This window comes from Piliocolobus tephrosceles, chromosome 2 (assembly GCF_002776525.5).
Source record: "Piliocolobus tephrosceles isolate RC106 chromosome 2, ASM277652v3, whole genome shotgun sequence".
NCBI classification, from domain to species: domain Eukaryota; kingdom Metazoa; phylum Chordata; class Mammalia; order Primates; family Cercopithecidae; genus Piliocolobus; species Piliocolobus tephrosceles.
The window spans coordinates 17,519,451-17,545,263 of record NC_045435.1 but is presented as its reverse complement, the minus strand read 5'-3'; the positions used below and the strand labels follow the sequence as shown (position 1 = coordinate 17,545,263).

General features: G+C 33.2%; 1 protein-coding gene across 1 annotated transcript in view; it reads left to right on the top strand.

Moving 5' to 3' along the window:
* The window catches only part of CADM2 (cell adhesion molecule 2), a 1,093,258-nt gene that overhangs the window by 948,021 nt on the left and 119,424 nt on the right, over positions 1 to 25,813 (top strand). Inside the window, exon 6 of the mRNA XM_026457246.1 lies at positions 7,950 to 8,120. Coding sequence (XP_026313031.1) covers positions 7,950 to 8,120 — 171 coding nt within the window. The remainder of the gene's footprint in view (positions 1 to 7,949; positions 8,121 to 25,813) is intronic.

Sequence of the window (25,813 nt, the reverse complement as noted above, 5' to 3'; positions counted from 1 at the left end):
TGGCTTCTTCCCTGGGCAAAATGGTGGTAGCTTCTGGTCTTCTTGTTTTGTCTTTTCTGGATTGAAATTTCCCCTCTATGAGTGAGCTAAAGTGAGAGCTATTGGGTTCCCTTTATTCTTGGCATATGAGCAGGGACTGGGAGAAAGAAGACAGCCCCAACCTTTCAGCCACACCACCTGGAATTTTGGCTCTGCAACCAAGAGTAATAATGAGTGAAATAAGAAATGCTGGCCGCCTGCCTCTTCTGGAAAGGACCATAGTCCTTGGTTGGGGAAACATGGATCTCCACCTTGGGTACATCTACCTGGTTTTCCTCATGCAGAGTTGGGGATGAGGTTGAATTAGGGAGCAAGGCATGGTTCAAATACCACAGACTCTATCTGTTCTTACTAAGAGTTCTAGTTTTTTAAAATAATTATTTGTTCATTTGCTATACGCCCTTAGCACAATTTTCAGAGACCTGAAATATGTATGTGTGTTTTGAAATAGTTTTCACTAGTTATGGTTGTTTAACTGGAGAGAAAGTCTGCAGAGCTACTTATTTAGCGTGATGTTCAGGAGTTGCCCCCAATTTCTTTTTCGTACTCATATATTTTCACAATACTGACTCGTAAATTATTCTAATTTATCTCCTTAAAAATATATTCCTCTCTTTATGCTTATATATCCTTTTGTCTCTCACTTCCTGCTAATTTTTCATAGATAAAATCTGTACTTTTCTTATTTTATATTCAAAAAATATCTTTATTTTTTGCCTCTATAGGAGATGAAATTATTTTATAATTTTCTTTTTCCCTGTAAGTAAGTATAGATAATGTTTAGTAATGTTATTCTCCCTTTCCTTGTAAAATTTATATGGAAAAATATATATGAATTGAAAAGATTTAACAGCTAGGTATATTTTTTAACTCAGTAATTTTCCATTTAATTTTTTTCTCTTTAGTGATATTGCCAATCTCCTTTCTTCTGCCTGTTGTCTATGGTTAAATGCCTGAACTGCCAACTCGAGGAAGTTCGATAAATGGGACTCTAATCTAGTTGGTCTGCAGTGAGAATTACAATGGTCTGTAGTGAGAATTACAGTGGTCTGCAGTGAGAATTACAGTGGTCTGCAGTGAGAATTACAGTGGTCTGCAGTGAGAATTACAATGGCTGCGGAAAATAGCAAAGACAGAACTGACAAACAAGAGGCAAATACAGATCTGAATAAACAGTTAGTCTGTCTAATTCCAGATATTTTGTCATATCCCTCTAGATTTTGTACTCTTCCAATACAGAAACTGATGAGAGGATTTAAAAAGAGATATACTACAAAGACAATCAATTAAAGACTGACAACTGTCCCCAAATTATACGTATTGACATGGAACAAATCTACTTACTAGAAGGAAAAGAAACTTTATCTGGCTGATTGCAACCATTATTTTAATGAATTGAAAACATACTTATTAAGCATCTATGATGTTTCAGATACTGTCTTAGATGCTGGCTGTAAAAACTATAGAGAAATATAAAAATTAGGAATTTCTGCAGAGGAAAGAAAGAAAAGGGAGCAGAAGGAAGAGAAAGAATGAAAAGAAAAAGAAAAATAGTAAAAAAGAAAAAAACAAAGTTAAAAATTTAATCCAACCTTTATTTTATGAACACATAATTTATACTGGACCTTGTAAACATCCGAATGGGTAATTTTAATTTTTAAATGATGTGATTCTCAGAATACAAGGTAACTTGTTGAAAAATCATTTTAAAAACTCTGGTAGAACATGGTACATAGAAATATTGTAATATATTCAGAAACTTAGCATTTCACAATGTTTTACTGATGCAAGTGATTCATTTATTCAATGTCACTACAGGTAGATGAGGGACAGGTTGCTTATTCTTACATGTGCTGAATGCTGCAGGAGTTCATGAAACAAATAGTTTGATTACCAGAAAATTGCATCATCATAGATGTTTCAAAGAAGTCTCACTTTCCTGCTGCTACAGAAATTGCTCAAATGCATAGATAGTTTTATTTTCTTAAAGCTTACTCTACTGAATAGACTTAAAAATAATTTTCTGCCACATTTTATTATATTTTGGACATGCAGTAAAACATCATTTTAAATATATTTGAGGAGAAAGGACACTCTAATGTAGACAAATACAGAGCTCACCCTGAGGCTTTGTTCGAGTCAGGTAATATATATACCTGGTTCTTGTAGCACCTCTGAATGTAGAGCTGGGAAATAACATTTAAGATAAATTTTATGAAAAGCATTGACATTTTACTTGTCAGGGTAAACTGAAAAAGAGACTTTGATATTTAGATACATAAAGTATCTCCTCTTAATAATCCTCCATAAACATTATTTTTCTCATCTGACCTTTTCAGATCTATTAAGAAGAGCTGAATTTCACTACTATTCCTTGCTAAGTGGGATGGTTATCCATGTTGCCAATTAACGGTGGGGCCATACCTGCAAGAGTCAGTTTAGAACCAGGATTATGACTAGTACTTCCTTAAAAAAGTTGAAAATTATAAGGACTTTTAAAAATCTACCCTATGTCAGACAGGAGTTGTATGAAGGGGTGCTCAAAGGCAAGAATGAGATTTGCCTCAAGAATTTGTTTGAGGTCTTTTTCAGTGCATAAATGAATGTGGTTACCAGACTTTAAAGTTACACAGTATAAAATACAGTCTTGCTATGTTTGGTCTAGAGACAGTTTAAAACAAATACAAAATGAAAAGCTTTGCTTGAACATTAAAGAAAAGTGTTTTGTAAAATATCTTTGAACATTTAACCTTAAGATACACACAAAAAAGTATTGACATTTCCTCTAAGACAAATTACCTTTAAAGTATGCATTGAAGTTACTGAATGAGTTAGCCAGACAAAAGAAAGAATGGGGAAGTTGTATTTAGTTTTCGGAAGTTTGATTTGCAGAACTGTGAAGCAGTAATTACACATGTCCAGTTCTCCACTGAGTTCGTTCACTCCTAATTTTTGACAATAAAGCCAACTCTCATCTAATGCACACATTTTCTGTTCTCTATGAGATGAGGTCATGAATCTAGCTCACTGGCTATGGCAAAAAAATCACTAAAGGACCACTGACAACAATTATGTGGATTCAGACTAAATTCCTTGATTTCTCCCCCAAAACTATCATGTTATCCATCAAAAATCACTTTTAAAAACCCTACTTCTGAAAGTAATAGTAAAGTTCCAGTTCTATATGAGCATAATTGTTTGGGACACACTAAGACCATGCTGTTTTGCTCATGGTCAGAGAATTCAAGACCCAAATAGGAAATGTCACTTAATAGCCTACATAATTCCTAAGAGATATCTTCAAGTGATGAGAACGCATGGAAGTTTCAGTTTCTAAATCCTGCCTTGTCCTCAGTATGGTCTATTTCACTTGGAATGGATTAAAAAGAACTGGCCTAGTCTAGGTAGGTGGCTGATAAAGAGGTCTATTTCAGGATTCGGGGAAAGTATTTCATTATAAAAGTGAAGGTATTGGCGGGCGCGGTGGCTCACACCTATAATCCCAGCACTTTGGGAGGCCATGGCGGACAGATCACCTGAGGTCAGGAGTTTGAGACTAGCCTGACCCAAGTGGCGAACTCCATCTCTATAAAAAATGCAAAAATTAGCTGGACGTTATGGCTCACACCTGTAATCCCAGCTACTCAGGAGGCTGAGGCAGCAGAATCGCTTGAACCTAGGATATGGAGGTTGCATTGAGCCAAGATCATGCCACTGTACCCCAGCCTGGGTGGCAGAATGAGGCTGTGTCTCAAAAAAAAAAAGTGAAGATATGTTCTTTTTCAGTCTGTATAAATAGCACCAAAATTGCAAAAGTGGAGAAAGCAAATAAACCAAAGTAGTTGAGATTATACTACTCAAAGTATATTAGCATCACTGTGGAGACAAGGCAACTTCTCTAGGAACTTCACTTAAGAGGATTTTCTTTTTCCAAAACTTCAGTCTAAAAGTGGCCAGAAACTAGATATAGAGCCTGGTGGCCTAATATTATAAACCTAGGAAAGATAGATATGAAAGTATCTCTTGAAATATATTTTGTGAAAAAAAATTGGATGTAAGAAAATCCAAATATCTTGGCTGCTTATTTATTTATTTATTTATTTTTTCCCCAGCTAACCTAACTTGAGGCATTTAAACTTATTCCCTTTGGATGCTCCAGTGCTCGAACTTACATTTGCTATTTCTCTTTTCACCTTAGTTCTTGCTAAGACTAAAGATCTAATCTCCTGAATATAAGGAGATTGCTATTCTACAATTTATATTTTATAAAGGTTAATATAAAAACTAATAGAAAGTCCTTTATCTTGAGACTTTACCAAGAAATGTTCAGGCAACTAATTTTCATTAACAGTTATACTTGAGGAATTTTTCTTTTGCTATGTTTAAAAATTTTATTATAGAAAAATTTCTGACATATGCAAAGTAAGCACAATAATAGAATGAGACACTGCATGCCATCACCCAGTTTTAAATGTATCAACCTTCAGCCATTTTTTTCATCTATCCCTCTAATTACTCTCCACTCAACTGTAGTTATTACTATAACTTACAGGTATGATTTTTTTGTTCTTTTTTTTTTTTTTGAGATGGAGTCTTGCTCTGTCACCCAGGCTTGAGTGCAGTGGCGCGATCTCTGCTCACTGCAAGCTCCACTCCCGGGTTCCCACCATTCTCCTGCCTCAGCCTCCCGAGTAGCTGGGACCACAGGCACCCGCCACCTCGCCCGGCTAGTTTTTTGTATTTTTAGTTGAAATGGGGTTTCACCGTGTTAGCCAGGATGGTCTCGATCTCCTGACCTCGTGATCCGCCCGTCTCGGCCTCCCAAAGTGCTGGGATTACAGGCTTGAGCCACCGCGCCCGGCCTGCAGTTGTGATTTTTGAGGGAAAATTTACACACATTGAAATGAACTAATCTTAACTATAAAATTTTGACACAAATTACAAAGTAGATGAACTCACACCCCTTTTGATGTAGAGCATTTCCATAACTCCAGAAAACCCGAATATATTCTCTCCCAGTCAGTTTCCCACCCGATTCACCAAAAGTGACCACCGTTTTGACTATTTAAATGTCCAGAAGATCTAGTAGAGAGAGTAGGAGGAGTGGATTATAAGTGGATTATGAAAGAAATTCTGAAAGTTCCTCTGTTTCTTGTTGGTTCTCAAGGTTTTCTAGTCATTTCATGAACACATTACATAATATATAGGACGTGCATAAATTTGAAATATGTAAAATGAAGATATATATGTGTGTGTGTGTGTGTGTATTATGTCCAGTGGAAGTTTTTGAAGAGGAACAATTAAAAAATAACGAGAGAGAGAAAAAGAGAAAAAGATGGGAAGAGTAAGTGCCAACATTCCCAGTCCACCTTTAGTTATGTCTCCAATGTCAAATGTTTGCACTATACTCTTGCTCCTCAAAATATGGTCTACGGGCCAGCAGCAGACTCTTAGACTCCACACCCTAACCTACTGAATGAGAATCTGCATTTTAACAAGATCATACGTGCGTTGCATTTTGAGAAGGCTATTCTTAATCACCATGTAATATAACTGTCATGCAAAAGAAAGGAAAATGAATAGAACCTGAAAGAAGGATACACATGGTATCAACAAATAAACTATGCAATGTAAAGAAAATTTCTGTTGACTCTATAACTGTGTAATGCATTGTTATTTTAAAAATATAGAACGGGAAAGTAGAGATGCATTTTAAGTATCTTTCCTATTCATTTTTTGGGGGAAGAAAGTCAGCCTAAAATATGAGAAAAGATACTATGATTGGCTCTTTTCAATGTTTTTTCTGTTCATCTTAAGGCTTCTGGTAACCCTAAAATCTATCATGTTAGCCAATATTAAAATCAACAAATTTACACTTTTTAAAATTTTACTTGAATTAGTTCATTAAAATTTTATGATTTATATAATTGCTATCAAATTTTATGTGTCCAATTAATATTACATTAAATGCTACTTTTGTAAGGGAAACAGCTAAAAGAAGCAGATGTGTGAGTTCTTAAAGTGCAGCTGGTATAAAAAGTAAACAACCAGCAGTAATACTTTGGAGTAATTTCTCATATATTGTGTAGCATAATTATAAAAATCATTTGTCAAGAGATCAATATTTTCTTACTCTGACACTGCTTAGAGCTAGGAACAAGTAAACATTGGGCATAGAGTTATAAAAAAGAAAATAAATGTAAAAATGAGGCAACATACTTGTATAAATCTATGAAACTGAAAAGTAAAAGAACCTTATAATATTTTAAATATAAGCAAAGAATCATAAATGCATCTGAATTGTTCTGACATATTTTGGCTGAAAGGTCATTGTGTCCTTTATTTAATATTTTTTAATGGAATTGTACCTAATTTTCAAGTGCCAAAATCTTAGTAAATGACTTTAGTAAAAATGAAATGAGTTATTTCATAGGACACACGTTTATAAAAAATTCTGCATAGAATTCTGTATCCTGCATGATTTACTTTCAGTTAAAAATGGAATTGAGATTTCATGCTTCGGTTCTCCTTTCTAAATGTTAGAGATTTTCTTAGTCTTCAGAATTGCCTAATATACATACAACATTTTGAGGTAAAAATCTTAGGTCATTTTCCCCTAATATGTGAACCCAAATATAATCACATTTTCAAGAACAAGACATATCACGTCTATCCATTTTATGTTTTACTAATGATTATTTTATTTATCTTTAAAAATCACTCAATATGGTAAATTCATACTTCTGAAATAAGTGATAGTGAACCATGCATATGTCTATTAATCAAATAATACATGCAAATCCAATCTTTGCATAAGGCACAAAGATTGAGAAACTGAATTTATTCATTTTTGTTATTAATATATTTTAAAATGTTTTTAAAATAAATTACTTAATATGTGTTAAAATCAAATATTTTATGTGAAAAGGCTTATTTCCTGACAATATCAAAGTTTATTTAACACTGAATGATGAAAAAAATAACAGGAAGCATAAGAAAATTGAATACATTTTTCTATCAACTACATTTAAGATGTTGTTATAATGATACCTTAACCTTATCATATCAGTTTGATTTCTAAACCTTTAAAATCATCCTCTTCTTATCAGCTACTTCAGACTTGAGAAATTACAAATTAAGCAAAGTATTATTAAACTTCTTTTCCACAGAGAACAAATAATCCTTTAGTGCACCATTTAACGATGGATCTAAATCATGCACAGCAAGTTTAAATATCGATAAATGAATTCACATCTTGTAGAAAGTACTCTTATTCATGCTGAAATAAATTCCTCAGCCAAGTGAAGAGCATTCATCTCAATGTAAATTTCACTGCAAATATATACTTAAGTATTCAAAATATTCAGATGACTGTGCTCCTTTTCTTTCCAAAGATGACAACTTTCTCATCTTAAGTATTCTTTAGCAATTTATGTTCACCTCACATTGTTCATGTTAAAGTTATATTTCAAATGCATTGTGCTTTCTTTTAGGCGTAGCCATATGGTTGTAAATTTGCCCTTCCCAACTGTGCTTGTGGCTCAGAAAATTAAGATTATGTTTTAGTAAAACTTATAGCTAAGAGAAAAGAAAGACTACTTTTGTAAGATGATATACATTGTTTTAATGGAGTATGTAAGAGTATCTTGTGACGGATTATAAACTAGGTAAGCCTGAGACCAAAGAAATAAAATTGCTGCGCCCTACCCTTTTATTGTATTTTTGGATCTAACCCTTAGAATTTATTTTTAAAGTAAGTATATTTTTATTTCATTGAATTGAAGTAGATTAAATGTTAAAATCACAAATATTGATAAAGATAGGGAGAAGGTGTTTCCATTATCTTGAATAAATGCAATCTGTTTTATTTTGAAAGGTGTCACATTTTAATATTCATGTTTTATTTTCAGATGTAAAATATTTAAAAGAAGAGGATGCAAATCGCAAGACGTTCACTGTCAGCAGCACACTGGACTTCCGAGTGGACCGGAGTGACGATGGAGTGGCGGTCATCTGCAGAGTGGACCACGAATCCCTCAATGCCACCCCTCAGGTAGCCATGCAGGTGCTAGAAATACACTGTAAGTAAACACTACTTCCCCCTCCTTTATCTCTGCAGCGAATTTCTTCATCTGTGCCTAAAATCATTTCAAAACCACCTGAAGTCATAGCAAAGGTGCAGTAAAATCCACAGCAAAATGAAGTAAAACTACACTCGCTAGTATTAATCAGGTTCAAAGGAAAACATTCCTTGCCTGAGTTCCATTCGTAACAGTGAGGAACAATGAAGGATATGTATAAGGTTAATACCCCTGTGTTTCAAATTGTGGCTTTATGTAGGCGTGCATGTAAGGATGGGGGAGAAAAAGTGGTAATTTGCGCAAAATCACTGAGAATTGGTAATCTGAGAGGGCCTTGATGAACAGTGTTATATTAAAATAACTTTATCCTATGCAAATGTGGCTTCTCAGCTATGCTTTTTAAAATTAGACTAGTTTTACCTTCTATGTGGTATATGCTAATGCTGTGTAAATATAGGAGCATATTTATTATGTTTTCTTCATCATCATTATTCACAATCAATAAGAACAAAATTAATTTTGTGAATCTAATAGACCGGGGCAGTGCTAAATGTTGTGCTGGTATTATGTCATTGAGTACTCATTTACTAATAGTTGCCCCGAGTAGTTACTCTCATTAGTCACAAGATACACACAAGGATTCTGAAGACTACAGAGGCTGAGTCACACAACTAGCAAACTTGTGATCATGGCAGTTTTAGTACTTAGCAAGGTTTTAGTAGACAATTATATATACTAATCAAAATAAAAATGAATGAATTGAAATATGTTAAATAAAATATAAAAGAATAGAGGATAGAAGATAATATGTTCTGAATTGCAGTATTGGATTTTCTAGGTATGGGAGATAATATGTTCTAAATTGCAGTATTTGATTTTCTAGGTAATGAAGATTTTGTTTTCTCTTTCTATTTGTGACAAAATTATAGCTTGAGCTTAGAATTTGTGTGTGATATGCAATTACATCAAATCCTAAAATGCTAAACTCTAAGTACTGTTTCAATATGCTTCATTGCATTGTGTTTTCATTTATTTATTCAACAAAATTTTTTAGCGGCTACTATGTAATAGGCATTGTTTTGGGCACTCGGGTTACAGCAATGACCAAAACAAACAAAAACACAAATTGAGTTTGTCTCCAAAGTGTCAAAATAATCACCTCCACTATCACCAACAAACTTCATTTCTCTTACAGCATCCATTCTAGGTAGGGATGAAAATAAATAAATAAATGCAACATATCACATGTTACATATTGGTAAGTACTAAGTACATATTGATAAGCACATGGCAGCAAGGAAAATAAAGGAGAGGAGGGCAGTCAAGAGACAGAAATGGAGATTACGAAAAGCGACTATGTGTATTGGTGTAATGCAGAGGGAAGGGCAAGCACAAAGACCCTGAGGTAGCACGTTTACTGTTTTTATTTCTAGGAATAGCAAAGGTGCCAGTGATACCGGGGTAGAGTGGACTAGGAGAAAACTACAGAGTGTTAGGAGAAAAGATTGGAGAATTGCCAGGTGAACTAGAAATTTTTGGTTACTTTTTATATGGAAAATATAAAGCTGACTATAATATGCTTATTGTTTTTAAAATTATTCTTAGTTTAGTAGTTATTGAAAATATTATAATGTTTAAATGATTTCAATTAGGTTAGTTTTAGTAATTTACTCCTATTCTCCTTAAAGCAAATTCAGAAAGAAGCATACTGTAGAGCCCAAATGGAGATTATCTGTCAATTTTGACATTTATTTGTATTTTGGCTTTGGGAAAATTACTGAAACTGGTTGAGCTTTGATTATAAACTAGAGGAGTCATCCCTGTAGGGATGTGAAGATAAGCTAGAGAATTAATTCCTTGAACTTAAGTCAAGTTCATGGCATTCAATAGGCTGAATAAATGTCAATTGCCTTCCTTTTACTATTTCTTTTTCTTACATCCGTGGGTCTCCCAAAATACAATTTTTAAAAACTATATATATATATAATTATAATTTTTTGTTGTTGTTGAGATGGAGTTTTGCTCTCTTGTTGCTCAGGCTGCGGTGCAATGGCGCCATCTCAGCTCACCGTAAACTCCACCTCCCAGGTTCAAGCAATTCTCCTGCCTCAGCCTCCCGAGTAGCTGGGATTACAGGCATGCGCACCACCACGCCTGGCTCATTTTTGCTTTGTACTTTTTAGTAGAGACGGGGTTTCTCCATGTTGGTCAGGCTGGTCTTGAGCTCCTGACCTCAGATGATCCGCCCACCTCGGCCTCCCAAAGCACTGGGATTACAGGTGGGAGCAACCGCGCCTGGCCGTGTAACAATATTTAAAAGGACCGGGATCAACAGTATTTTAATTTAAATTCTTTAATATTTACATACAAAGCAAAATAAAACTAAATTTAAAATAATAGTTGACTACTTAGTTAACTGTAAATTCCAACATATAATTAAATAAAACAATAAAAATCAGTCATAAGAACTATGAAGACCACTGCCAGTCACAGATCAACAAAAGTCTACCAATAGTTAAGCAAAACTATATTTATTTAAGTTGCTATGGCTAAGGAGACAACATAGCAGATGAATCTCTGGATGGAGGTAAGAAACAGTGAGAAGAGACTTGTTATAGGAGTTAGGCTTGTGCTGCTGGATTGTGTGTTCTCAGAATTAAGAGCATGTCAATGATGAGTGTATGAGTAACTTTAGCTAAAAAATGAAAATATTGTAGGTTTGTTATTATAAAGAAACAATAGTTAATTATGCAAACTTTTGTGGACATCGAGGGTCCTGGTCTCTGTCTTGTTTCAGTCCTGGTCATAAGATGAACTTGTCTTTGTTTTATGCCACGCCACAGTCACAGACTACCTTTATTTGATTACTCTATACATTCCAGAAAATTGTTTGTTGAGAATATTTTAGCCTGTATATCAGCTGCCAAGGTCATTTTCATGAGTTTGGAAATCCAAAATGGAAGTATTATACAATTCTTGAGCATTTTAGCTATTAACCATATTTCAATATGTATGAATAAGTAAAAATTCATGGAGGAAGGCAATTGAATTATCTAATTTTTAAAGGAAGTTTTACATTAAAAATGTTACACTTTTCATGGCTAGCCAATTAAAAATAGCATCTCATTCTGTCACGGTTTAATATGTAAATGGCCAGAAGGCAGAAACCAGATCTATTTAAATTATTTTCCTAGCATCTAGCATACCATCATTCAAGTATGTGAAGTTAATTAAAACTAACTGATGATAGTGCTAAATGTTTCTTTAAGCATGCAGAACATTCCCCAGAGATTAAATGAGTGGAGGGTGGAAAGGAGACATTGAGCAACAGTCAGCATCAAAATTAGAGCAAATGGAGCAAATCCATGGGGTCTTCATAAAGATCTCAGAATAATGGTAATAGCATCTCAATGGTTGTTTCTGGAGACAGTAGATCATGGCTGCACATAGATGCACATGTGTAATCTAGATGATATGGAATTTTCCATGAATGAGAAGAGGGAAAGTAGAGCTCAGGCTTGGAAAGGAAGAAGATGGGTTAATCTAGGATTTATGGAGCATAAGTTTAGTAGTTCTCCATTGTCTGACTATATTCTTGTGATGAAAATCCTAAAAGGCTGGCCCAAATGGAGGAACATTTAGCATTTCGGATCCACAGAGATGATACTGTTTTCAATGGTAAGTCAAAAGAATAAATATATATTCCTACAATAATGGAAACAGCTATGACTACCTCTGAAATAAAAATCCTGTGATATTGTAGAAACCTAAGTTTGGTGAGAAATAAGAAAATTAAAGTTAAGCATACAATGCCAAGAGTGTAACGAAAAAAGTATAGCAGGAGGAATTATAGTTCAAGAACTTAACTGTGTTAAGTCTATAACTTGTGATATACAATTTATATGAATCTAGCCTGTAAAATAGAGCAATGTTTTTAAAAATAAAATATTAATCATACATTTAAATGCTGCCACTATGATGAAAGAGATTTCTTTTAAAACTGAAACTTAAGAAAATGAAAAGCAGAACTTTCACAGTGAATCACAAATACCTGCACATTTTACATAATCGGGAAGAGCAAGCTTCACAACTGAGTGGTGGGAAAAGCCACTTTTGAAAATTAATCAATGAAAACTCAAATTCGTCCTCCCATTTTCACACAGATTTCTTTGTAAAATAACTTTTTATCTGTGAGTTAATTTTTAGAAGAACAAATTGTATGAGTCAGATATTATTTAAATCTCTGTAGAAATAATATATCTGCACTCATAGAAATTACACAAAACACAGAAAAGAAGAAAATGGCTGAATATTCATTTTCCGTATGTATCATTGACAAAAATTACATTTAAAAAACTCTTATGAAAATGAAAAGTGCAAGAGACAGAAAACTAAAATATGTCAGACTGTTGTGTTTTTTTCCTGAAAAAGCATTTTAATACTGTAACAAAGAACTGAAAATATAGAAAAATAAGAGTTCAAATTTTTAAAATGTGTGAATAGTAAAGTACATTTTATATATAATTCATCTCATCATGAAATCTTATGCTATCGTTAATGTTTGTTTAGTACTTCCTTTAACAGTACTGGGCTTTGCCTATAAAAATGAGTCGCTATTTACACATGAAGGTTATTAATGTTTAAAGCAATAAATAGTTAAAAGAGCTTGTAGAGGAGATCCTGCATGTACACACAAACAATTCGATCTGAGCATCAAGGAAAGGAAGGAATGAATGGCTGAAGGAAGGGAGGAAGGAAGAGAGGGAAAGAAGCTGATGTGTTAAAATTGTGTTTAAATGAAATTAATTAGGTTAATAATGAATGAAAATAAGAAATATATCATGTATATTTAAAATAACAGAAAAACGTGTGGGTCCAATTGTTACTAAAATTATGTCTTTTTAAGGGGTTAAATTGTCAATTGACAGTCCTGACCTTTACCTTCTTGATGATTATATCTCTACTCTAGTTACCATGCAAATGACTAATAAAGTCAATCCATTTTTCTCTTAAAAACTTACATTTTTTAAATGTATTGAACTATTTCTAAAGAGATTCATTCCTTTCCTTACTCTCTTTTAAAGATAATTACTTTGTGCCCAGAGAAACTAAATTCTTCCCTGTACTTTTTTGTTACTTTTCTGGACCAATTAATATGCTTGATCAGTTCTCCCTTTAGTTCCAAAACAATGAAATCGATTAAAAATAAGATTCTGATTATAGAAGACAATATTCAATACAGATTGGTTTAAAGTTTGCTAATTCAGTTGTTTATATCATCTTTTGATTCTCAGATATGAGCAGAGATTCTTTATTCCATGTCTTCTTCGCTGTTGTCCTTTTTCACTTATAAAAAATAATAAAGTTCTTGTTTATGCAGTCTGCACTACACAAACCCGTGCATTTCTCTAGCCCAGGTCAGTTTACTTTAAATCACCCTGTGTTAGTTATATTCTCTTTGCTCTCACTACCTTTCTGTGTATTACACATGAAATGTTTCAGGCTATATCGGCTTATCAGATAGGAAGGCGAATGTTCCAAGAAGCATTCAAAATAGAATATCCCACTCCTCTGACATCTCATTTATGAAATGCTAATTATCTAATTATCTTGTCTACCACAAAATATATATAGTACAAGGGCACAGAATATAAAAGGAAACAGGAAAGGTGAAATGAAAATTATATTTAGGTTACATTTTTTGGAACTGAAGTGTTCTTTTGACTAACGGAATGCCATGTTTATGCCTGGGAATGCCTTAGAAGAATTTTAATTGAGTCTAAGATATTTCAAAAAGCTAGTGAAACGGCACATATGCTAGAATCATAAGGTGAGGTCTGTGCTGTTTAGTAAGAGATGCATTTCATTATGTCAATAGAGATAACCTAGAGTGTGACCACTATTTGAGAGTCCAACAAATTTTTAATTTTTTTCAGAGAAGTTACATCTATGTATTATATTACCAACAGTCTATATTACTGGCACATTTTGCTTATGAGACTTTTTATTTTATGAAGGATAAGAATAATTATGTTAACTATTAAAAGTCATTGAATCACCAAGTATTTTAAGCCATCTAAAGGCAATGATTCAAAATGTTGTTTTTGTGCCATTTTTACATGATTAATAGGATATAACAATTTGTGTGTGTGTTATCAAAACTCATTGAAGAGGATATATATATATTCATGAATGGGAATTCCAAATTGAAAGTCAGTAAATGTATATATAAAATTAACATACTCTCAAATTTCCTAATTACGCTTATCATCAAGTACACATTCATAAAACTTTTTGGAAGTTTTAAAATTATTTAAAAACATTAATTTCATAAAAAGACAGCAAAACAGAACATCAAAATTATGGAATGAATGGATAGTAGAGATGTCAGTGAATCTTTTCAATTATTTTTAAGTCAGTCTAATAGAGAATAAAAACTGGATAAAAATGAGACATAAATAACTGTGACAAGTAAAAATATACATCTTGTTAATACCTAATATTTTTCACTTTCAATTTAATAACTTATTCTACTTTATGTCTATTTTTGAAAGATAGCTACAGGTATCTTTCTTATTAAAAAATGACTAGATATTTAATGCCCAATATTTTGGAATTTTTGTATTTCCACTTTCTGAACAAACTATAAACAGACAAACACACACACACACACACACACAGACATACAATTTCCATGAGAAAAATGTATAGTTAGAAAATGACTCTAATAAATCAATGTATTGGACTTCACTGGATTGGCTCTTGATACATTAGGAAAAATTGTCATTGATATTTACCATCTGGGTCCAATATTCTTTTTTTGTTTTGTTTTTTAAATAATATACTTCATTTTTAAGGGCAGTTTTGGGTTTACTGATTAGTTGAGCAGAAAGTACAGAGAGTTCCCATATACACCTTCTCCCCACTTTCCTTATAGTTTCCCCTATTATTAACATCTTGCATTATTGTGTTATTTTTGTTACAACTGAAGAACTAATATTGATAGATTATTGTTAAGTAAAGTACATCCTTTACATTAAGGTTCACTCTGCATTGTATAGTTCTATGGGTTTTGACTTGTGTATAATGTCATGTTTCTACTGTTACATCATCCAATTCAGTTCCATAGCCCAAAAAATCTCTTGTGCTCCACCCCTTTATCTCACTTTCCTTCTCCCACAAGACCTGGTAACCAGTGATCTTTTTACTGAGTATAGTTTTACCTTTTCTAGAATGTCATATAATGGGAATTATGCAGGATGTAGTCTTTTTGGACTCGCCTCTTTCACTTAGCAATATGCATTTAAGGTTCCAGCTCATCTTTTCATGACTTCATAACTCATCTGTTTTTATTGCTGAATAACATTTAATTGAATGGTTGTACTAGAATTTGTTTTTCTTTTTCTTTTTTTTTTTTTTTGAGACGGAGTCTCGCTCTGTCGCCAGGGCTGGAGTGCAGTGGCCGGATCTCAGCTCACTGCAAGCTCCGCCTCCCGGGTTTAGGCCATTCTCCTGCCTCAGCCTCGGGAGTAGCTGGGACTACAGGCGCCCGCCACCTCGCCCGGCTAGTTTTTTGTATTTTTTTAGTAGAGACGGGGTTTCACCGTGTTAGCCAGGATGGTCTCGATCTCCTTACCTCGTGACCCGCTCGCCTCGGCCTCCCAAAGTGCTGGGATTACAGGCTTGAGCCACCGCGCCCGGCTAGAATTTGTTTATCCATTCACCTATTGAACAATATCTTGGTTTCTTCCAAGTTCTGGCAATTATGAACACAACTGCTAGAAATATCATGCATAGGTTTTCATGCAGACATAAGTATTCAGCTCATTTGGATAAATACCAAAGATTGTATGACAAGACCACGTTTAGCACTTGAAAGTAAAAACTCACTTTCAAAGTGGCTAAGCCATTTTGCGTTGCCATCAGCAATAAATGAGAGTTTCTGTTGCTCCATTCTCACCAGTGTTTGGTGAGTCAGTAGTTTGAATTTTAGTCATTCTAATAGGTGTGTAGTAGCATCTCGTTATTTTAGTTTGCAATTCCTAATGATGTATGATATTAATTTTGTATCTGTTTATTTTATTTCTGAATACCTTTTTTTGGTGAGATGTCTAGATTAGAGAAAAGTTTGACATATCTACCTTGGAAAAGTTTAGATCTTTTGCCAATTTTTAAATTTAATTATTTGTTTACTTATGGATGCATTTTTAAAGTTCCTTGTATATTTTGGATATCAGTCCTTTATTAGATACACATTTTATACATTTTAATAGTATGTGGCTTATCTTTTCATTCGTTTAACAGTGTCTTTTGCAGAGTAAACATGTTTAGTTTTAGTGAAGTCCAAATTACCTTTTTAATGAATTGTGCTTTTAAATTTGTATCTAAAATGTCATAATCGAATCCAAGGTCACTTGGATTTTCTTCTGTGTTATTTTGCAGAAGTTTTAGAGTTTTGTGTTTTACACTTAGATCAATGTTTCATTTGAATTAATTTTTGAAATGTGTAAGATCTATGTTTAGATTCATGTTTTTGTATGTGAATGTCCAACTGTTCCAGCACCACTTGTTAAAAAGACAATCCTCTCTCCATTGAATTGTATTTGCTCCTTTACATAGTTGATTATATTTGCTTGGGTCTCTTTCTGGGATCCCATTTTTTCCACTGATCTATATGTCTCCTTTTTCACCAATACCTTACTGTTTTGAGTACTGTAGTTTTATACTGTTTCTTGAAGTTGGGTAGTGTCAGTCCTCAGATGATTCTGCTGCTGCTGCAGATTCATCAACATCTTTTCCTTCCTCTTCCTTCTCCTTCTTCTCCTCCTTCTTCTTCTTCTCCTCCTCCTCCTTTCTCTTCCTTTCTTTCTTCTTCTTTCTCCTTTCTCCTTCTTTCCCCTTCTTTCTTTTTCGTTCCTTCTCCTTCTTCCCCTTCTTTCCTTTCTTCTTCTTCAATATTGTAATTATTTTATGTTGGTCAATTTGTAATTATAAATTGTTGTAATTTGTATCACAATTATAATTAAAATGTGATTAATCAATATATTAAACTTTATTAATCCTCAATGTATCAGGAAACAAAATAGCCGTATTTACTATCTGGGCCACACTTTTTTTGTTTCATATTCTAAGTAATTTTTTAAATGATATACAGACATAATAACAAAAGGAGAGTAAAACACAAATTTTATTAGAACTTTCAATACAAAATTTAAACAGAAAAACCTTAATTTTTATTTTTTTTAACTTTAATGGTATATATATACAAATTGAGCAATAATTGCCATGCATAATCCTGAAATATATCTATCTTGTAAATAATGAGTCCAGCTTCAAAATACATCTCTACTGTGTCCTATCCTGTCATTGCTTTTTGGTTTTTCTTTCACTAGCATTGTCAGAATGCAATTTTTTAAAAAAAAATTTGATGGCTCATAATTTTACCCAGAAGAATAAAATATATTTATTCCATAATTGCCAAACATTTTCATTTTTAGATTTACAAAGAGCAATTAAAATACAACTAAAATATATTCTTAAAATTTCCTCATCACCAAATGCTTTCAACATGTTTCCATTTACGGACTATGTAAAGTAAATTCTTATGTTCAAAAATCATAAAAGGCTAAATAACATTGTCATATTTTCCTTTTAGCAAAATCTTATGGTTGCAAAATATTGTGTGATAAAGTCCTTCCTTGTATTAGAAACTGTTCCAACTCATCCATTTTCGAGCTTGATACAATTTATCTACAGTATCAAAAGCAAAAATTTGTTTTACTATCATTTTAAGAGGCTTGAGCTTCACTATTTTCTCTTTGCATTTATCTTCCAATTTTTCTAATAATTTTGGGGTGTCTATTAATTTCCTTCTCCTACCATTATAGGCAGAAAATGAAAAATTCTGAGTTCTCAACGGACATTGTGGAAGCAAAAACAAGAAACACAGTAGCAAACAGAACTACAATGTGGTGTTTTTGTTTTTATACTTCTTTTAAATATTTACAAAAGAAAATCCTATAAGCACATAGAGATTAGGTAACAGTGATGATTTATATCACTTGTATAAACCTTCTACCCCAGTATTGTCCAATATAACTTTCTATGATAATAAAAATGTTCTCTATCTCCAGATAGGAGCCAGTAATCAGCTCCCTGTGGCTACTCAGCAATGGAAGTGTGGGTATTGTGACTAAGGAAATACTATTTACATTTTACTTAAACATAATTGAATTACATTTAAGTTGAAATAGCCACATGTGACTAGTTGTTATTATATGGACATCCCCACTTTTGTATCATTGTATATATATCCATTTTCTTATTACGTTATTATTTTTATCGTAGTTGGGGATAATTGATGAGTTAGTGGTGAAGTAATACCTAGGTCGCTGAAGTAGCAAGATTTCTCATATTATAAGAAATATAGTGTCACTAAAATTTCATAATGTATTTTAGATTTATAAAATGATTCAATGTTTTCATATCATAATTGCAAGGTAAGCCAATTTTTAAACCTATTTTTAAAATTAAATGTTTTCTTTTTATTGGAGGACCTCTAATAAAGAAAGAGCACAAGTTATGAAATATCATTCCTTAAATATAGTTAGAACTGTTTCAAATGCACTTAAAATAATGTACCATAGAGTCAACAAGTATAAAAATGTATGGGCCGGCACAGTAGTTCATGCCTGTAATCATAGCACTTTGGGAGGCCAAGGCAGGTGGATCACTTGAGCTCAGGAGTTTGAAACCAGCCTGGCCAACATGGTGGAAACCACGTCTCTACAAAAAATACAAAATAATTAGCCATGCATGGTGGCATGTTCCTGTAGCCCCAGCTACATGAGGGGCTGAAGTAGAAGGATCGCTTAAGCCCAGGAGTTCGAGGCTGCAGTGAGCCGAGATGGCACCACTGCACTCCAGCCTGGGTGACAAAATGAAACACCATCTATAAATAAATAAATAAATAGAATTAAAATGAACAAAAGTGTCAATGCCTTTATTACTTATATTTTTACTGCTACCTTTTGCTTCTCTTTAAGGTCTTCCTTGTGGGCCAGCTTTATGATAGAGACACTTTTCTTCTATTCCTCTCCCAGATACATTCAGTTTTACACACTGCCAAACATGTCTTCTTAAATATTGGTTCTTAACCTGATACTTACAAACCCGAGATGATTTCTTATTGCTTCTAACATAATGTCAAAACTCTACATCTTGACATTCAAGGCTTTTAAAATACAACCAACCCCCTATAATGCTGCTCTCAAGTACGTTTTTTCAGATAATGAATTCTATGCTTTACATTATTTCTAGATGCCTCATATATAGCCAACATTTCTTTTTTTATTATACTTTAAGTTCCAGGGTACATGTGCACAACGTGCAGGTTTGTTACATATGTATACATGTGCCATGTTGGTGTGCTGCACCCATTAACTCATCGTTTACATTAGGTACATCTCCTAATGTTATCCCTCCCCTCTACCCCCTCCCCACAATAGACCCCAGTGTGTGATGCTCCCCTTCCTGTGTCCAAGTGATCTCATTGTTCAATTTCCACCAGCCAACATTTTTAATACATCACTTTGTTCATTTTTCCTTTGCCTTAAATCCCTTCTTTTCTTTCCCTCTAGAAAATCTCTACCAGATCAAATACTGTGTTTTCTCTGAATTATTTTAAATGCCACTTTTCTAAGTAATCTTCTTTGATTCTGACAAATATGTATAATCTATCCATCTCTGGCAACTCCCATAATACATCATCCAGGTACTATCGTGCCTCCAATTTTGAATTTGCATTATTTTGTACTTTATATGATTTATCTAATTTATTAGGACTGTATTCCTAGAGGTTGCTGTTTTTGCAGATATGTAACACTTGTATAATAGTGGTACTGTGTCTTGTATGCACGGTGATTTACAAATATTTTTCAAATAAATAAATGATTGCCACAAAAGCATTCACTAAAATCAAAAGAAATTTAACACACCATTGAAGAAAAAGTACCTGATAATTTTCAGCATTAAGAAATGTAAGCTAAATGGAAAGTGAGAATTTTACTACAGAATTACAAACGGGAAAAATGAACTAAACATCTTAGAAAAAACATAATTGTACCCAGAAAAAAATGAGATCAGATAGTGCTGGAACTGAAAGAGTCCTGTTAACACTTGGTATATTAACCCCACTGCTGCTATCGAGTGGTAGAATTTGAGGTGTGGGTTGAGTTTGATTTACAGCTTTTCATTTCAGGAGAGTATCATAATGGCCTAATTCAGAGTATTAAGCATTTACTTCCTTTCAGGAGTAAGCAATGATGTGAGGGAACATAAGCAATCCATATCAGTGCACACAGCGTCACAGTTCTCTAGTAGCTCCCAATCTGTTGTAACAAGGAAGACATAGATAGATAGATAGATAGATAGATAGATAGATAGATAGATAGATAAATAGACAAATATAAAGAAAATAGGCTGGGCGTGGTGGCTCACGCCTGTAATCCCAGCACTTTGGGAGGCCAAGGCGGGCGGATCACGAGATCAAGAGCTGGAGACCATCCTGGCCAAGACAGTGAAACCCTGTCTCTATTAAAAATGCAAAAAAATTAGCCGGGCGAGGTGGCGGCACCTGTAGTCCCAGCTACTGGGGAGGCTGAGGCAGGAGGATGGCGGGAACCCGGAAGGCAGAACTTGCAGTGAGCCAAGATCGCGCCACAGCACTCCAGCCTGGGCGACACAGTGAGACTCTTTCTAAAAAATAAATAAATAAATAGAAAGAAAATAGATAATGAATAAAGTAAATGTAAATATTTTAAAGAAAAGTATTATTGACATTTTGGGCAGGAGAATTGTTTGGTTTTCGGGGGGGCTGGTGGTTTTTGGGGGGCTGGTATGGGGCTGTCGTGTGCACTGCGGCATGTTTAGCGGCACTCCTGGCCTCTGCTCATTAGATGTTAATTGCTATTCTCCGTTCCTCTAACAAGCAAAAATGTCTTCAGACATTTTCAAACATACTTAGGGGATGAAATTGTCCTCACATGAGAATCACTATTTTGAAGTAAAATACAAGTGACTTCACAATAGTGAGTTAGTGCATAGTTTTCTTTAGGATTAATGTTAAGTAGCAAGAGACCTTTAGATGAGTGTTACATAAATTTAGTTCGGAAACCCTTATGTAATAATATTGAAATAAGGCAAAGATTCACAAATCTTTCATCTGCAAGACACTTTAAAATTTCTAGATTTCCTTAGTACACATTTGCTATTGTGAGTTTTTTTATATTATGTGTGGATGAGAAGAGTTTGTGAATAAGAAGAACCTGTTTTTATAAATGAGACAGTGGGTGTATTTTAAAAGAATATATCTATCTGTCAATGAGGAAAACGATGTGAGAGAGATATATAAGAGTGTGCACAATATGCAGATCATATAGAGCCAAAGTCTTGGACTGGGTGCTAATTTAACCAGATAGAGAAAGAGTTAATTTTGATGACTTTAACAGAACATAGTATGAAAAACATCAATTGCTAGTGTAGTCTAAGAGAGACTAGAAAACGCAAACTCATTGAAATGTGGTTAGCATTACAGAAAAAGGGTCAAACAAATGTATCAGTGTTAACTTCACTCCTCAGAGCATGTTTCCTATACTGTACAATGAGAGCAACAGAATTTTCCGTATGCTCTGTAAGAGTTCGATGAGCCAATGCATACAGAGCAATTACATCAATGCATAGTATTTGCCAAGTATTTGATTATTATTTGCTATTATTAGAAGATAGATGTGACAAGTAAATTTGATTTTCTAACAAATTTAACCACCAGTTGGAAAATATTTCAAAAGACCATTATTCACTTACTTATTTATTCAACAATTACTTAATTGAGGTCCAGTAGTTATTCTAGGACATGAGGATAAGTCAGTGTACAAGATAAAGATGCTCTCTGCTTTGATAAGCATGCATTCCTAAGAATATGCCAAATACTCAGTAACACCGTTTGAGACTAATACCTAATCTTGAGGTATTGCAATGTGAATGTCACAATGTAAAATATTATAATGTTACAATGTTACGATTCTAGTGAAACAATGGATAGAAATGGGTACTAGCACTCTTTCTTAGAAACTATATAAGTGCTTGTCAAATGAATGAATGAGTGTACTCACAGGAACTAATTTTGTGAACACGTAAAATTATCAATATTATAATTTTCTTTCAACCAAAGACTGTAATATGAGTAATGCAGATGACTGCTACGTTGTGTGATAACCCACCATATTACCTCACTCACTACATCATGCAATACAGGATGGTACAGTGGTCTTCGGTTGTTTCTCTTAGCATGTTGGCCATTATCCATAACAGGTTAAATGTTAACTTTTATATAACCTTAAACTCCTATTATATTTATTCAGTTACAAAAGAAATAAGGTGCTTTTTTTTTTTCCTGATAAAACATTTGATTCAAACCTTCTTTTTATTCATCTACAAAATCTAGTGATGGATAAATATTGTTAAACCAATGACACAAAAGACTTTAAAAGCTTGTGCTTTTAAGATTGTCCATTAGATGGTTTAATAGATGCTTCATCACAGGTCTTTTCTCTTTTAAAATGCTTGCTAAGGATATAGAAAATCCATTCTGCTGGATCAATATCTTTACTTTGATTCAAATCCTCAGTCATTCAAATGGAACATGAGCTATCCTTACTTCCCAAGTTCATAAAACCTTTAAATATTTGTTTAAAGCATTTTTTTTTTTTTTTTTTTTTTTTTTTTTTTTTTTTGAGATAAAGTATTGCTCTGTCGCCAGGCTGGAATGCAATGGCACAATCTCAGCTCACTGCAACCTCTGCCTCCCGGGTTCAAGTGATTCTCCTGCCTCAGTCTTTGAGTAGCTGGGACTACAGGCTCATGCCATCATGCCCAGCTAATTTTTGTATTTTTAGTAGAGACAGGGTTTCACTGTGTTGGCCAGGATAGTCTTGATCTCCTGACCTCATGATCCGTCCACCTCGGCCTCTGAAAGTGTTCGGGCTGATTACAGGCGTGAGCCACCGCCCCGGGCAAAGAAGAAAAACCGTTTGTCCATAAATCTAGCTCTTGAAAGTCATTGTGTTTCTTCCTAAATGAGCCCCAGAATATGTCAGACAAAAGTAAAGAAAAAAAAAAAAAAAAAAGGAAAACAGTGGGGTTTTCCACATTTAAACCTTGTATAGACATTCTAAAGAATATTTTTTGTTTCTCCAAAAGTCTTAGAGCATTTTGCTTTTAAAATATCTGTGTATTTTAGTTGGATACTTACAAGTACTGAAAAATTATTTGTGAATGATTGAATATATGCCCGTCTTTATACACTTGTGCAAAACTTCCACATTTTTTTTGCATTTTGAACAAAACTTTTATTTATTTATACAACACTTAAAGTAACTCTTATAATTTACTAAGCATAAGATATAAAGACACACAATTGAGTAAGTTAATTATCAGATTTTGAGTGCTCAAAATGTGAATATATGATAAATATACATTATATACATTCATGGATATTTAACAGATACAATGTTGAAATACCTGACTTTTTTTGAAAGGCATTTTAAAACAGCATGAAAATTGCTACTTTGCAAAAAAGATCTGAGTTTAACATATAGGACAAAACTAGAATAAATAAATAGCAGTCATATTAATTCATTTTTTCTAACCTCCTTTTTAACTATTACTAATTGGTACAACACAATACATTATATCAGTAAATTAAAAACAGAACATCATACACATCTCCAATGTATTGAACCAAAAGAGTCATTCTGTTTTGTGAAATAGCAGAGCAGGGTTAAATGTAACCCACATTGCTCCTACAGAGGAAAACGGAGGAATCATTTTCACAGTAAGGCTGGAATTGCTATTTAAGTAAAATTTGGTTTAGAAAATATTCCCAATTTCAATCCTTTGAAATATGTTTAAAATGAAAAACTATGAACCAGAAGAAAATCTATAATTATAAAACATATTCATTCACAGAAAAAAAAAAAAACACACAAAATAATACAAGCTTTTTTCCTAAATCTTAGTAGGTAATTTGGCAAAGGCATGCAAGGAAAAGTTTGGATGATGCAGTAGTGACTACATTACTATTCATATCTGGGTCAGTAAAAAGCAGAGTAGCACAGTAAGTGCATAAATTTAAGGTTATTTTAGAAAACCATTTACATGTAATCTGTTGTGCATTGTGCCATTCCTGACAAATAATCCATTCATTTTGATATGTAACAAAATAAATAATAGAGAGAAATATGTTTACACGGGAGTCTCACACATTAAAATAAATAGTTTGCCGGCATCCTGGAAAGTGAAGACTGTCAAAATTAACTCAGTTTTTGAGATGACTACTTTTCTGTTCTTTGGTTAGCTAACAAAGTATGGCAGTTCTAAACTCATTTACAAGTATTATTTCTAGAATATCATTGATATCTTACTAAAATGTTTTTAGAATAACATTGCTTAATCAACTCTCTCATGTACAATAAACTGATGAAAATAAATAGAAATAATGACAGAGATCTTTATCAAAGCCAAAATTACTTCCTGCTATTAAAAACAATTATTCGAGAGTCAAGATAATAACACCATTACTGTAGTACTTGTGGTTAATAAAAAGGTATTTGGTGACTATTCTAAAATGGCATGTTTAAAGAGGAATAATTTATATCACAGAAATATAAGCTAGCTTTGGCTGAATAATTAAATAAATGTCTTCACAATTGAGAACTACCTCTGCCAAAATCAGGTGAGTGAAAAATAGTTTACACATGTGGTATTTGCATTAAAGAGAAATTGGCATTTTTATCAACATAGAAAATTGTTACCTAATGATATCCAATGCAGATTATTTGTAACAGAGAGTGTGCAATATCCATTTAAGAAAATTTTTCTTTTTTAAAAACTTTCTGTGGGTACATAATTGGCGTATATATTTATGGGGTCCATGAGATGTTTTGATACAGGTATGCAATGTGAAATAAGCACACCATGGAGAATGGGTTATCTATCCCCTCAAGCATTTATTCTTTGAGTTACAAACAGTCCAATTACCTTCTGCAACTTATTTTAAAATGTATAATTCAATTATTATTGACTCTAGTCACTTCGTTGTGCTATCAAATAGTAAGTCTTGTTCATTCTTTCTGATTTTCTTCTTGCACTCATTAACCATTCCTACCTCCCTCTCAAACCCCCAGTATCCTTCTGAGCCTTTGGTAATCATCCTTCTACGCTCTATGATTATGGGTTGAATTGATTTGATTTTTATATCCCAGAAATAAGTGAGAACATGTGATGTTTGTGTTTCTGTGCATCACTTATTTCACAAAACATAATGATCTCCAGTTGCGTACATTTTGTTAAAAATGACTGGGTCTCATTCTTTTTATGGTTGAATAGTATTCCACATTAAATTAACTATGAACTAAGATTAAAAATTAACCTAAGGTTTGCAATTTAAATATTTAACATTAACTATATGTTAATTGATATATTAATTAATTCTATCACTTAATAATTAAATATTAATATTTAATATTCATTATAATGTTAATCTTGTTCATCTACATTCTAAACATCAGGCACCAATAAATTTCAATTAAGCATTTAAAAATATTTTAGAATAGTGTAATAAAATGATGATGAAA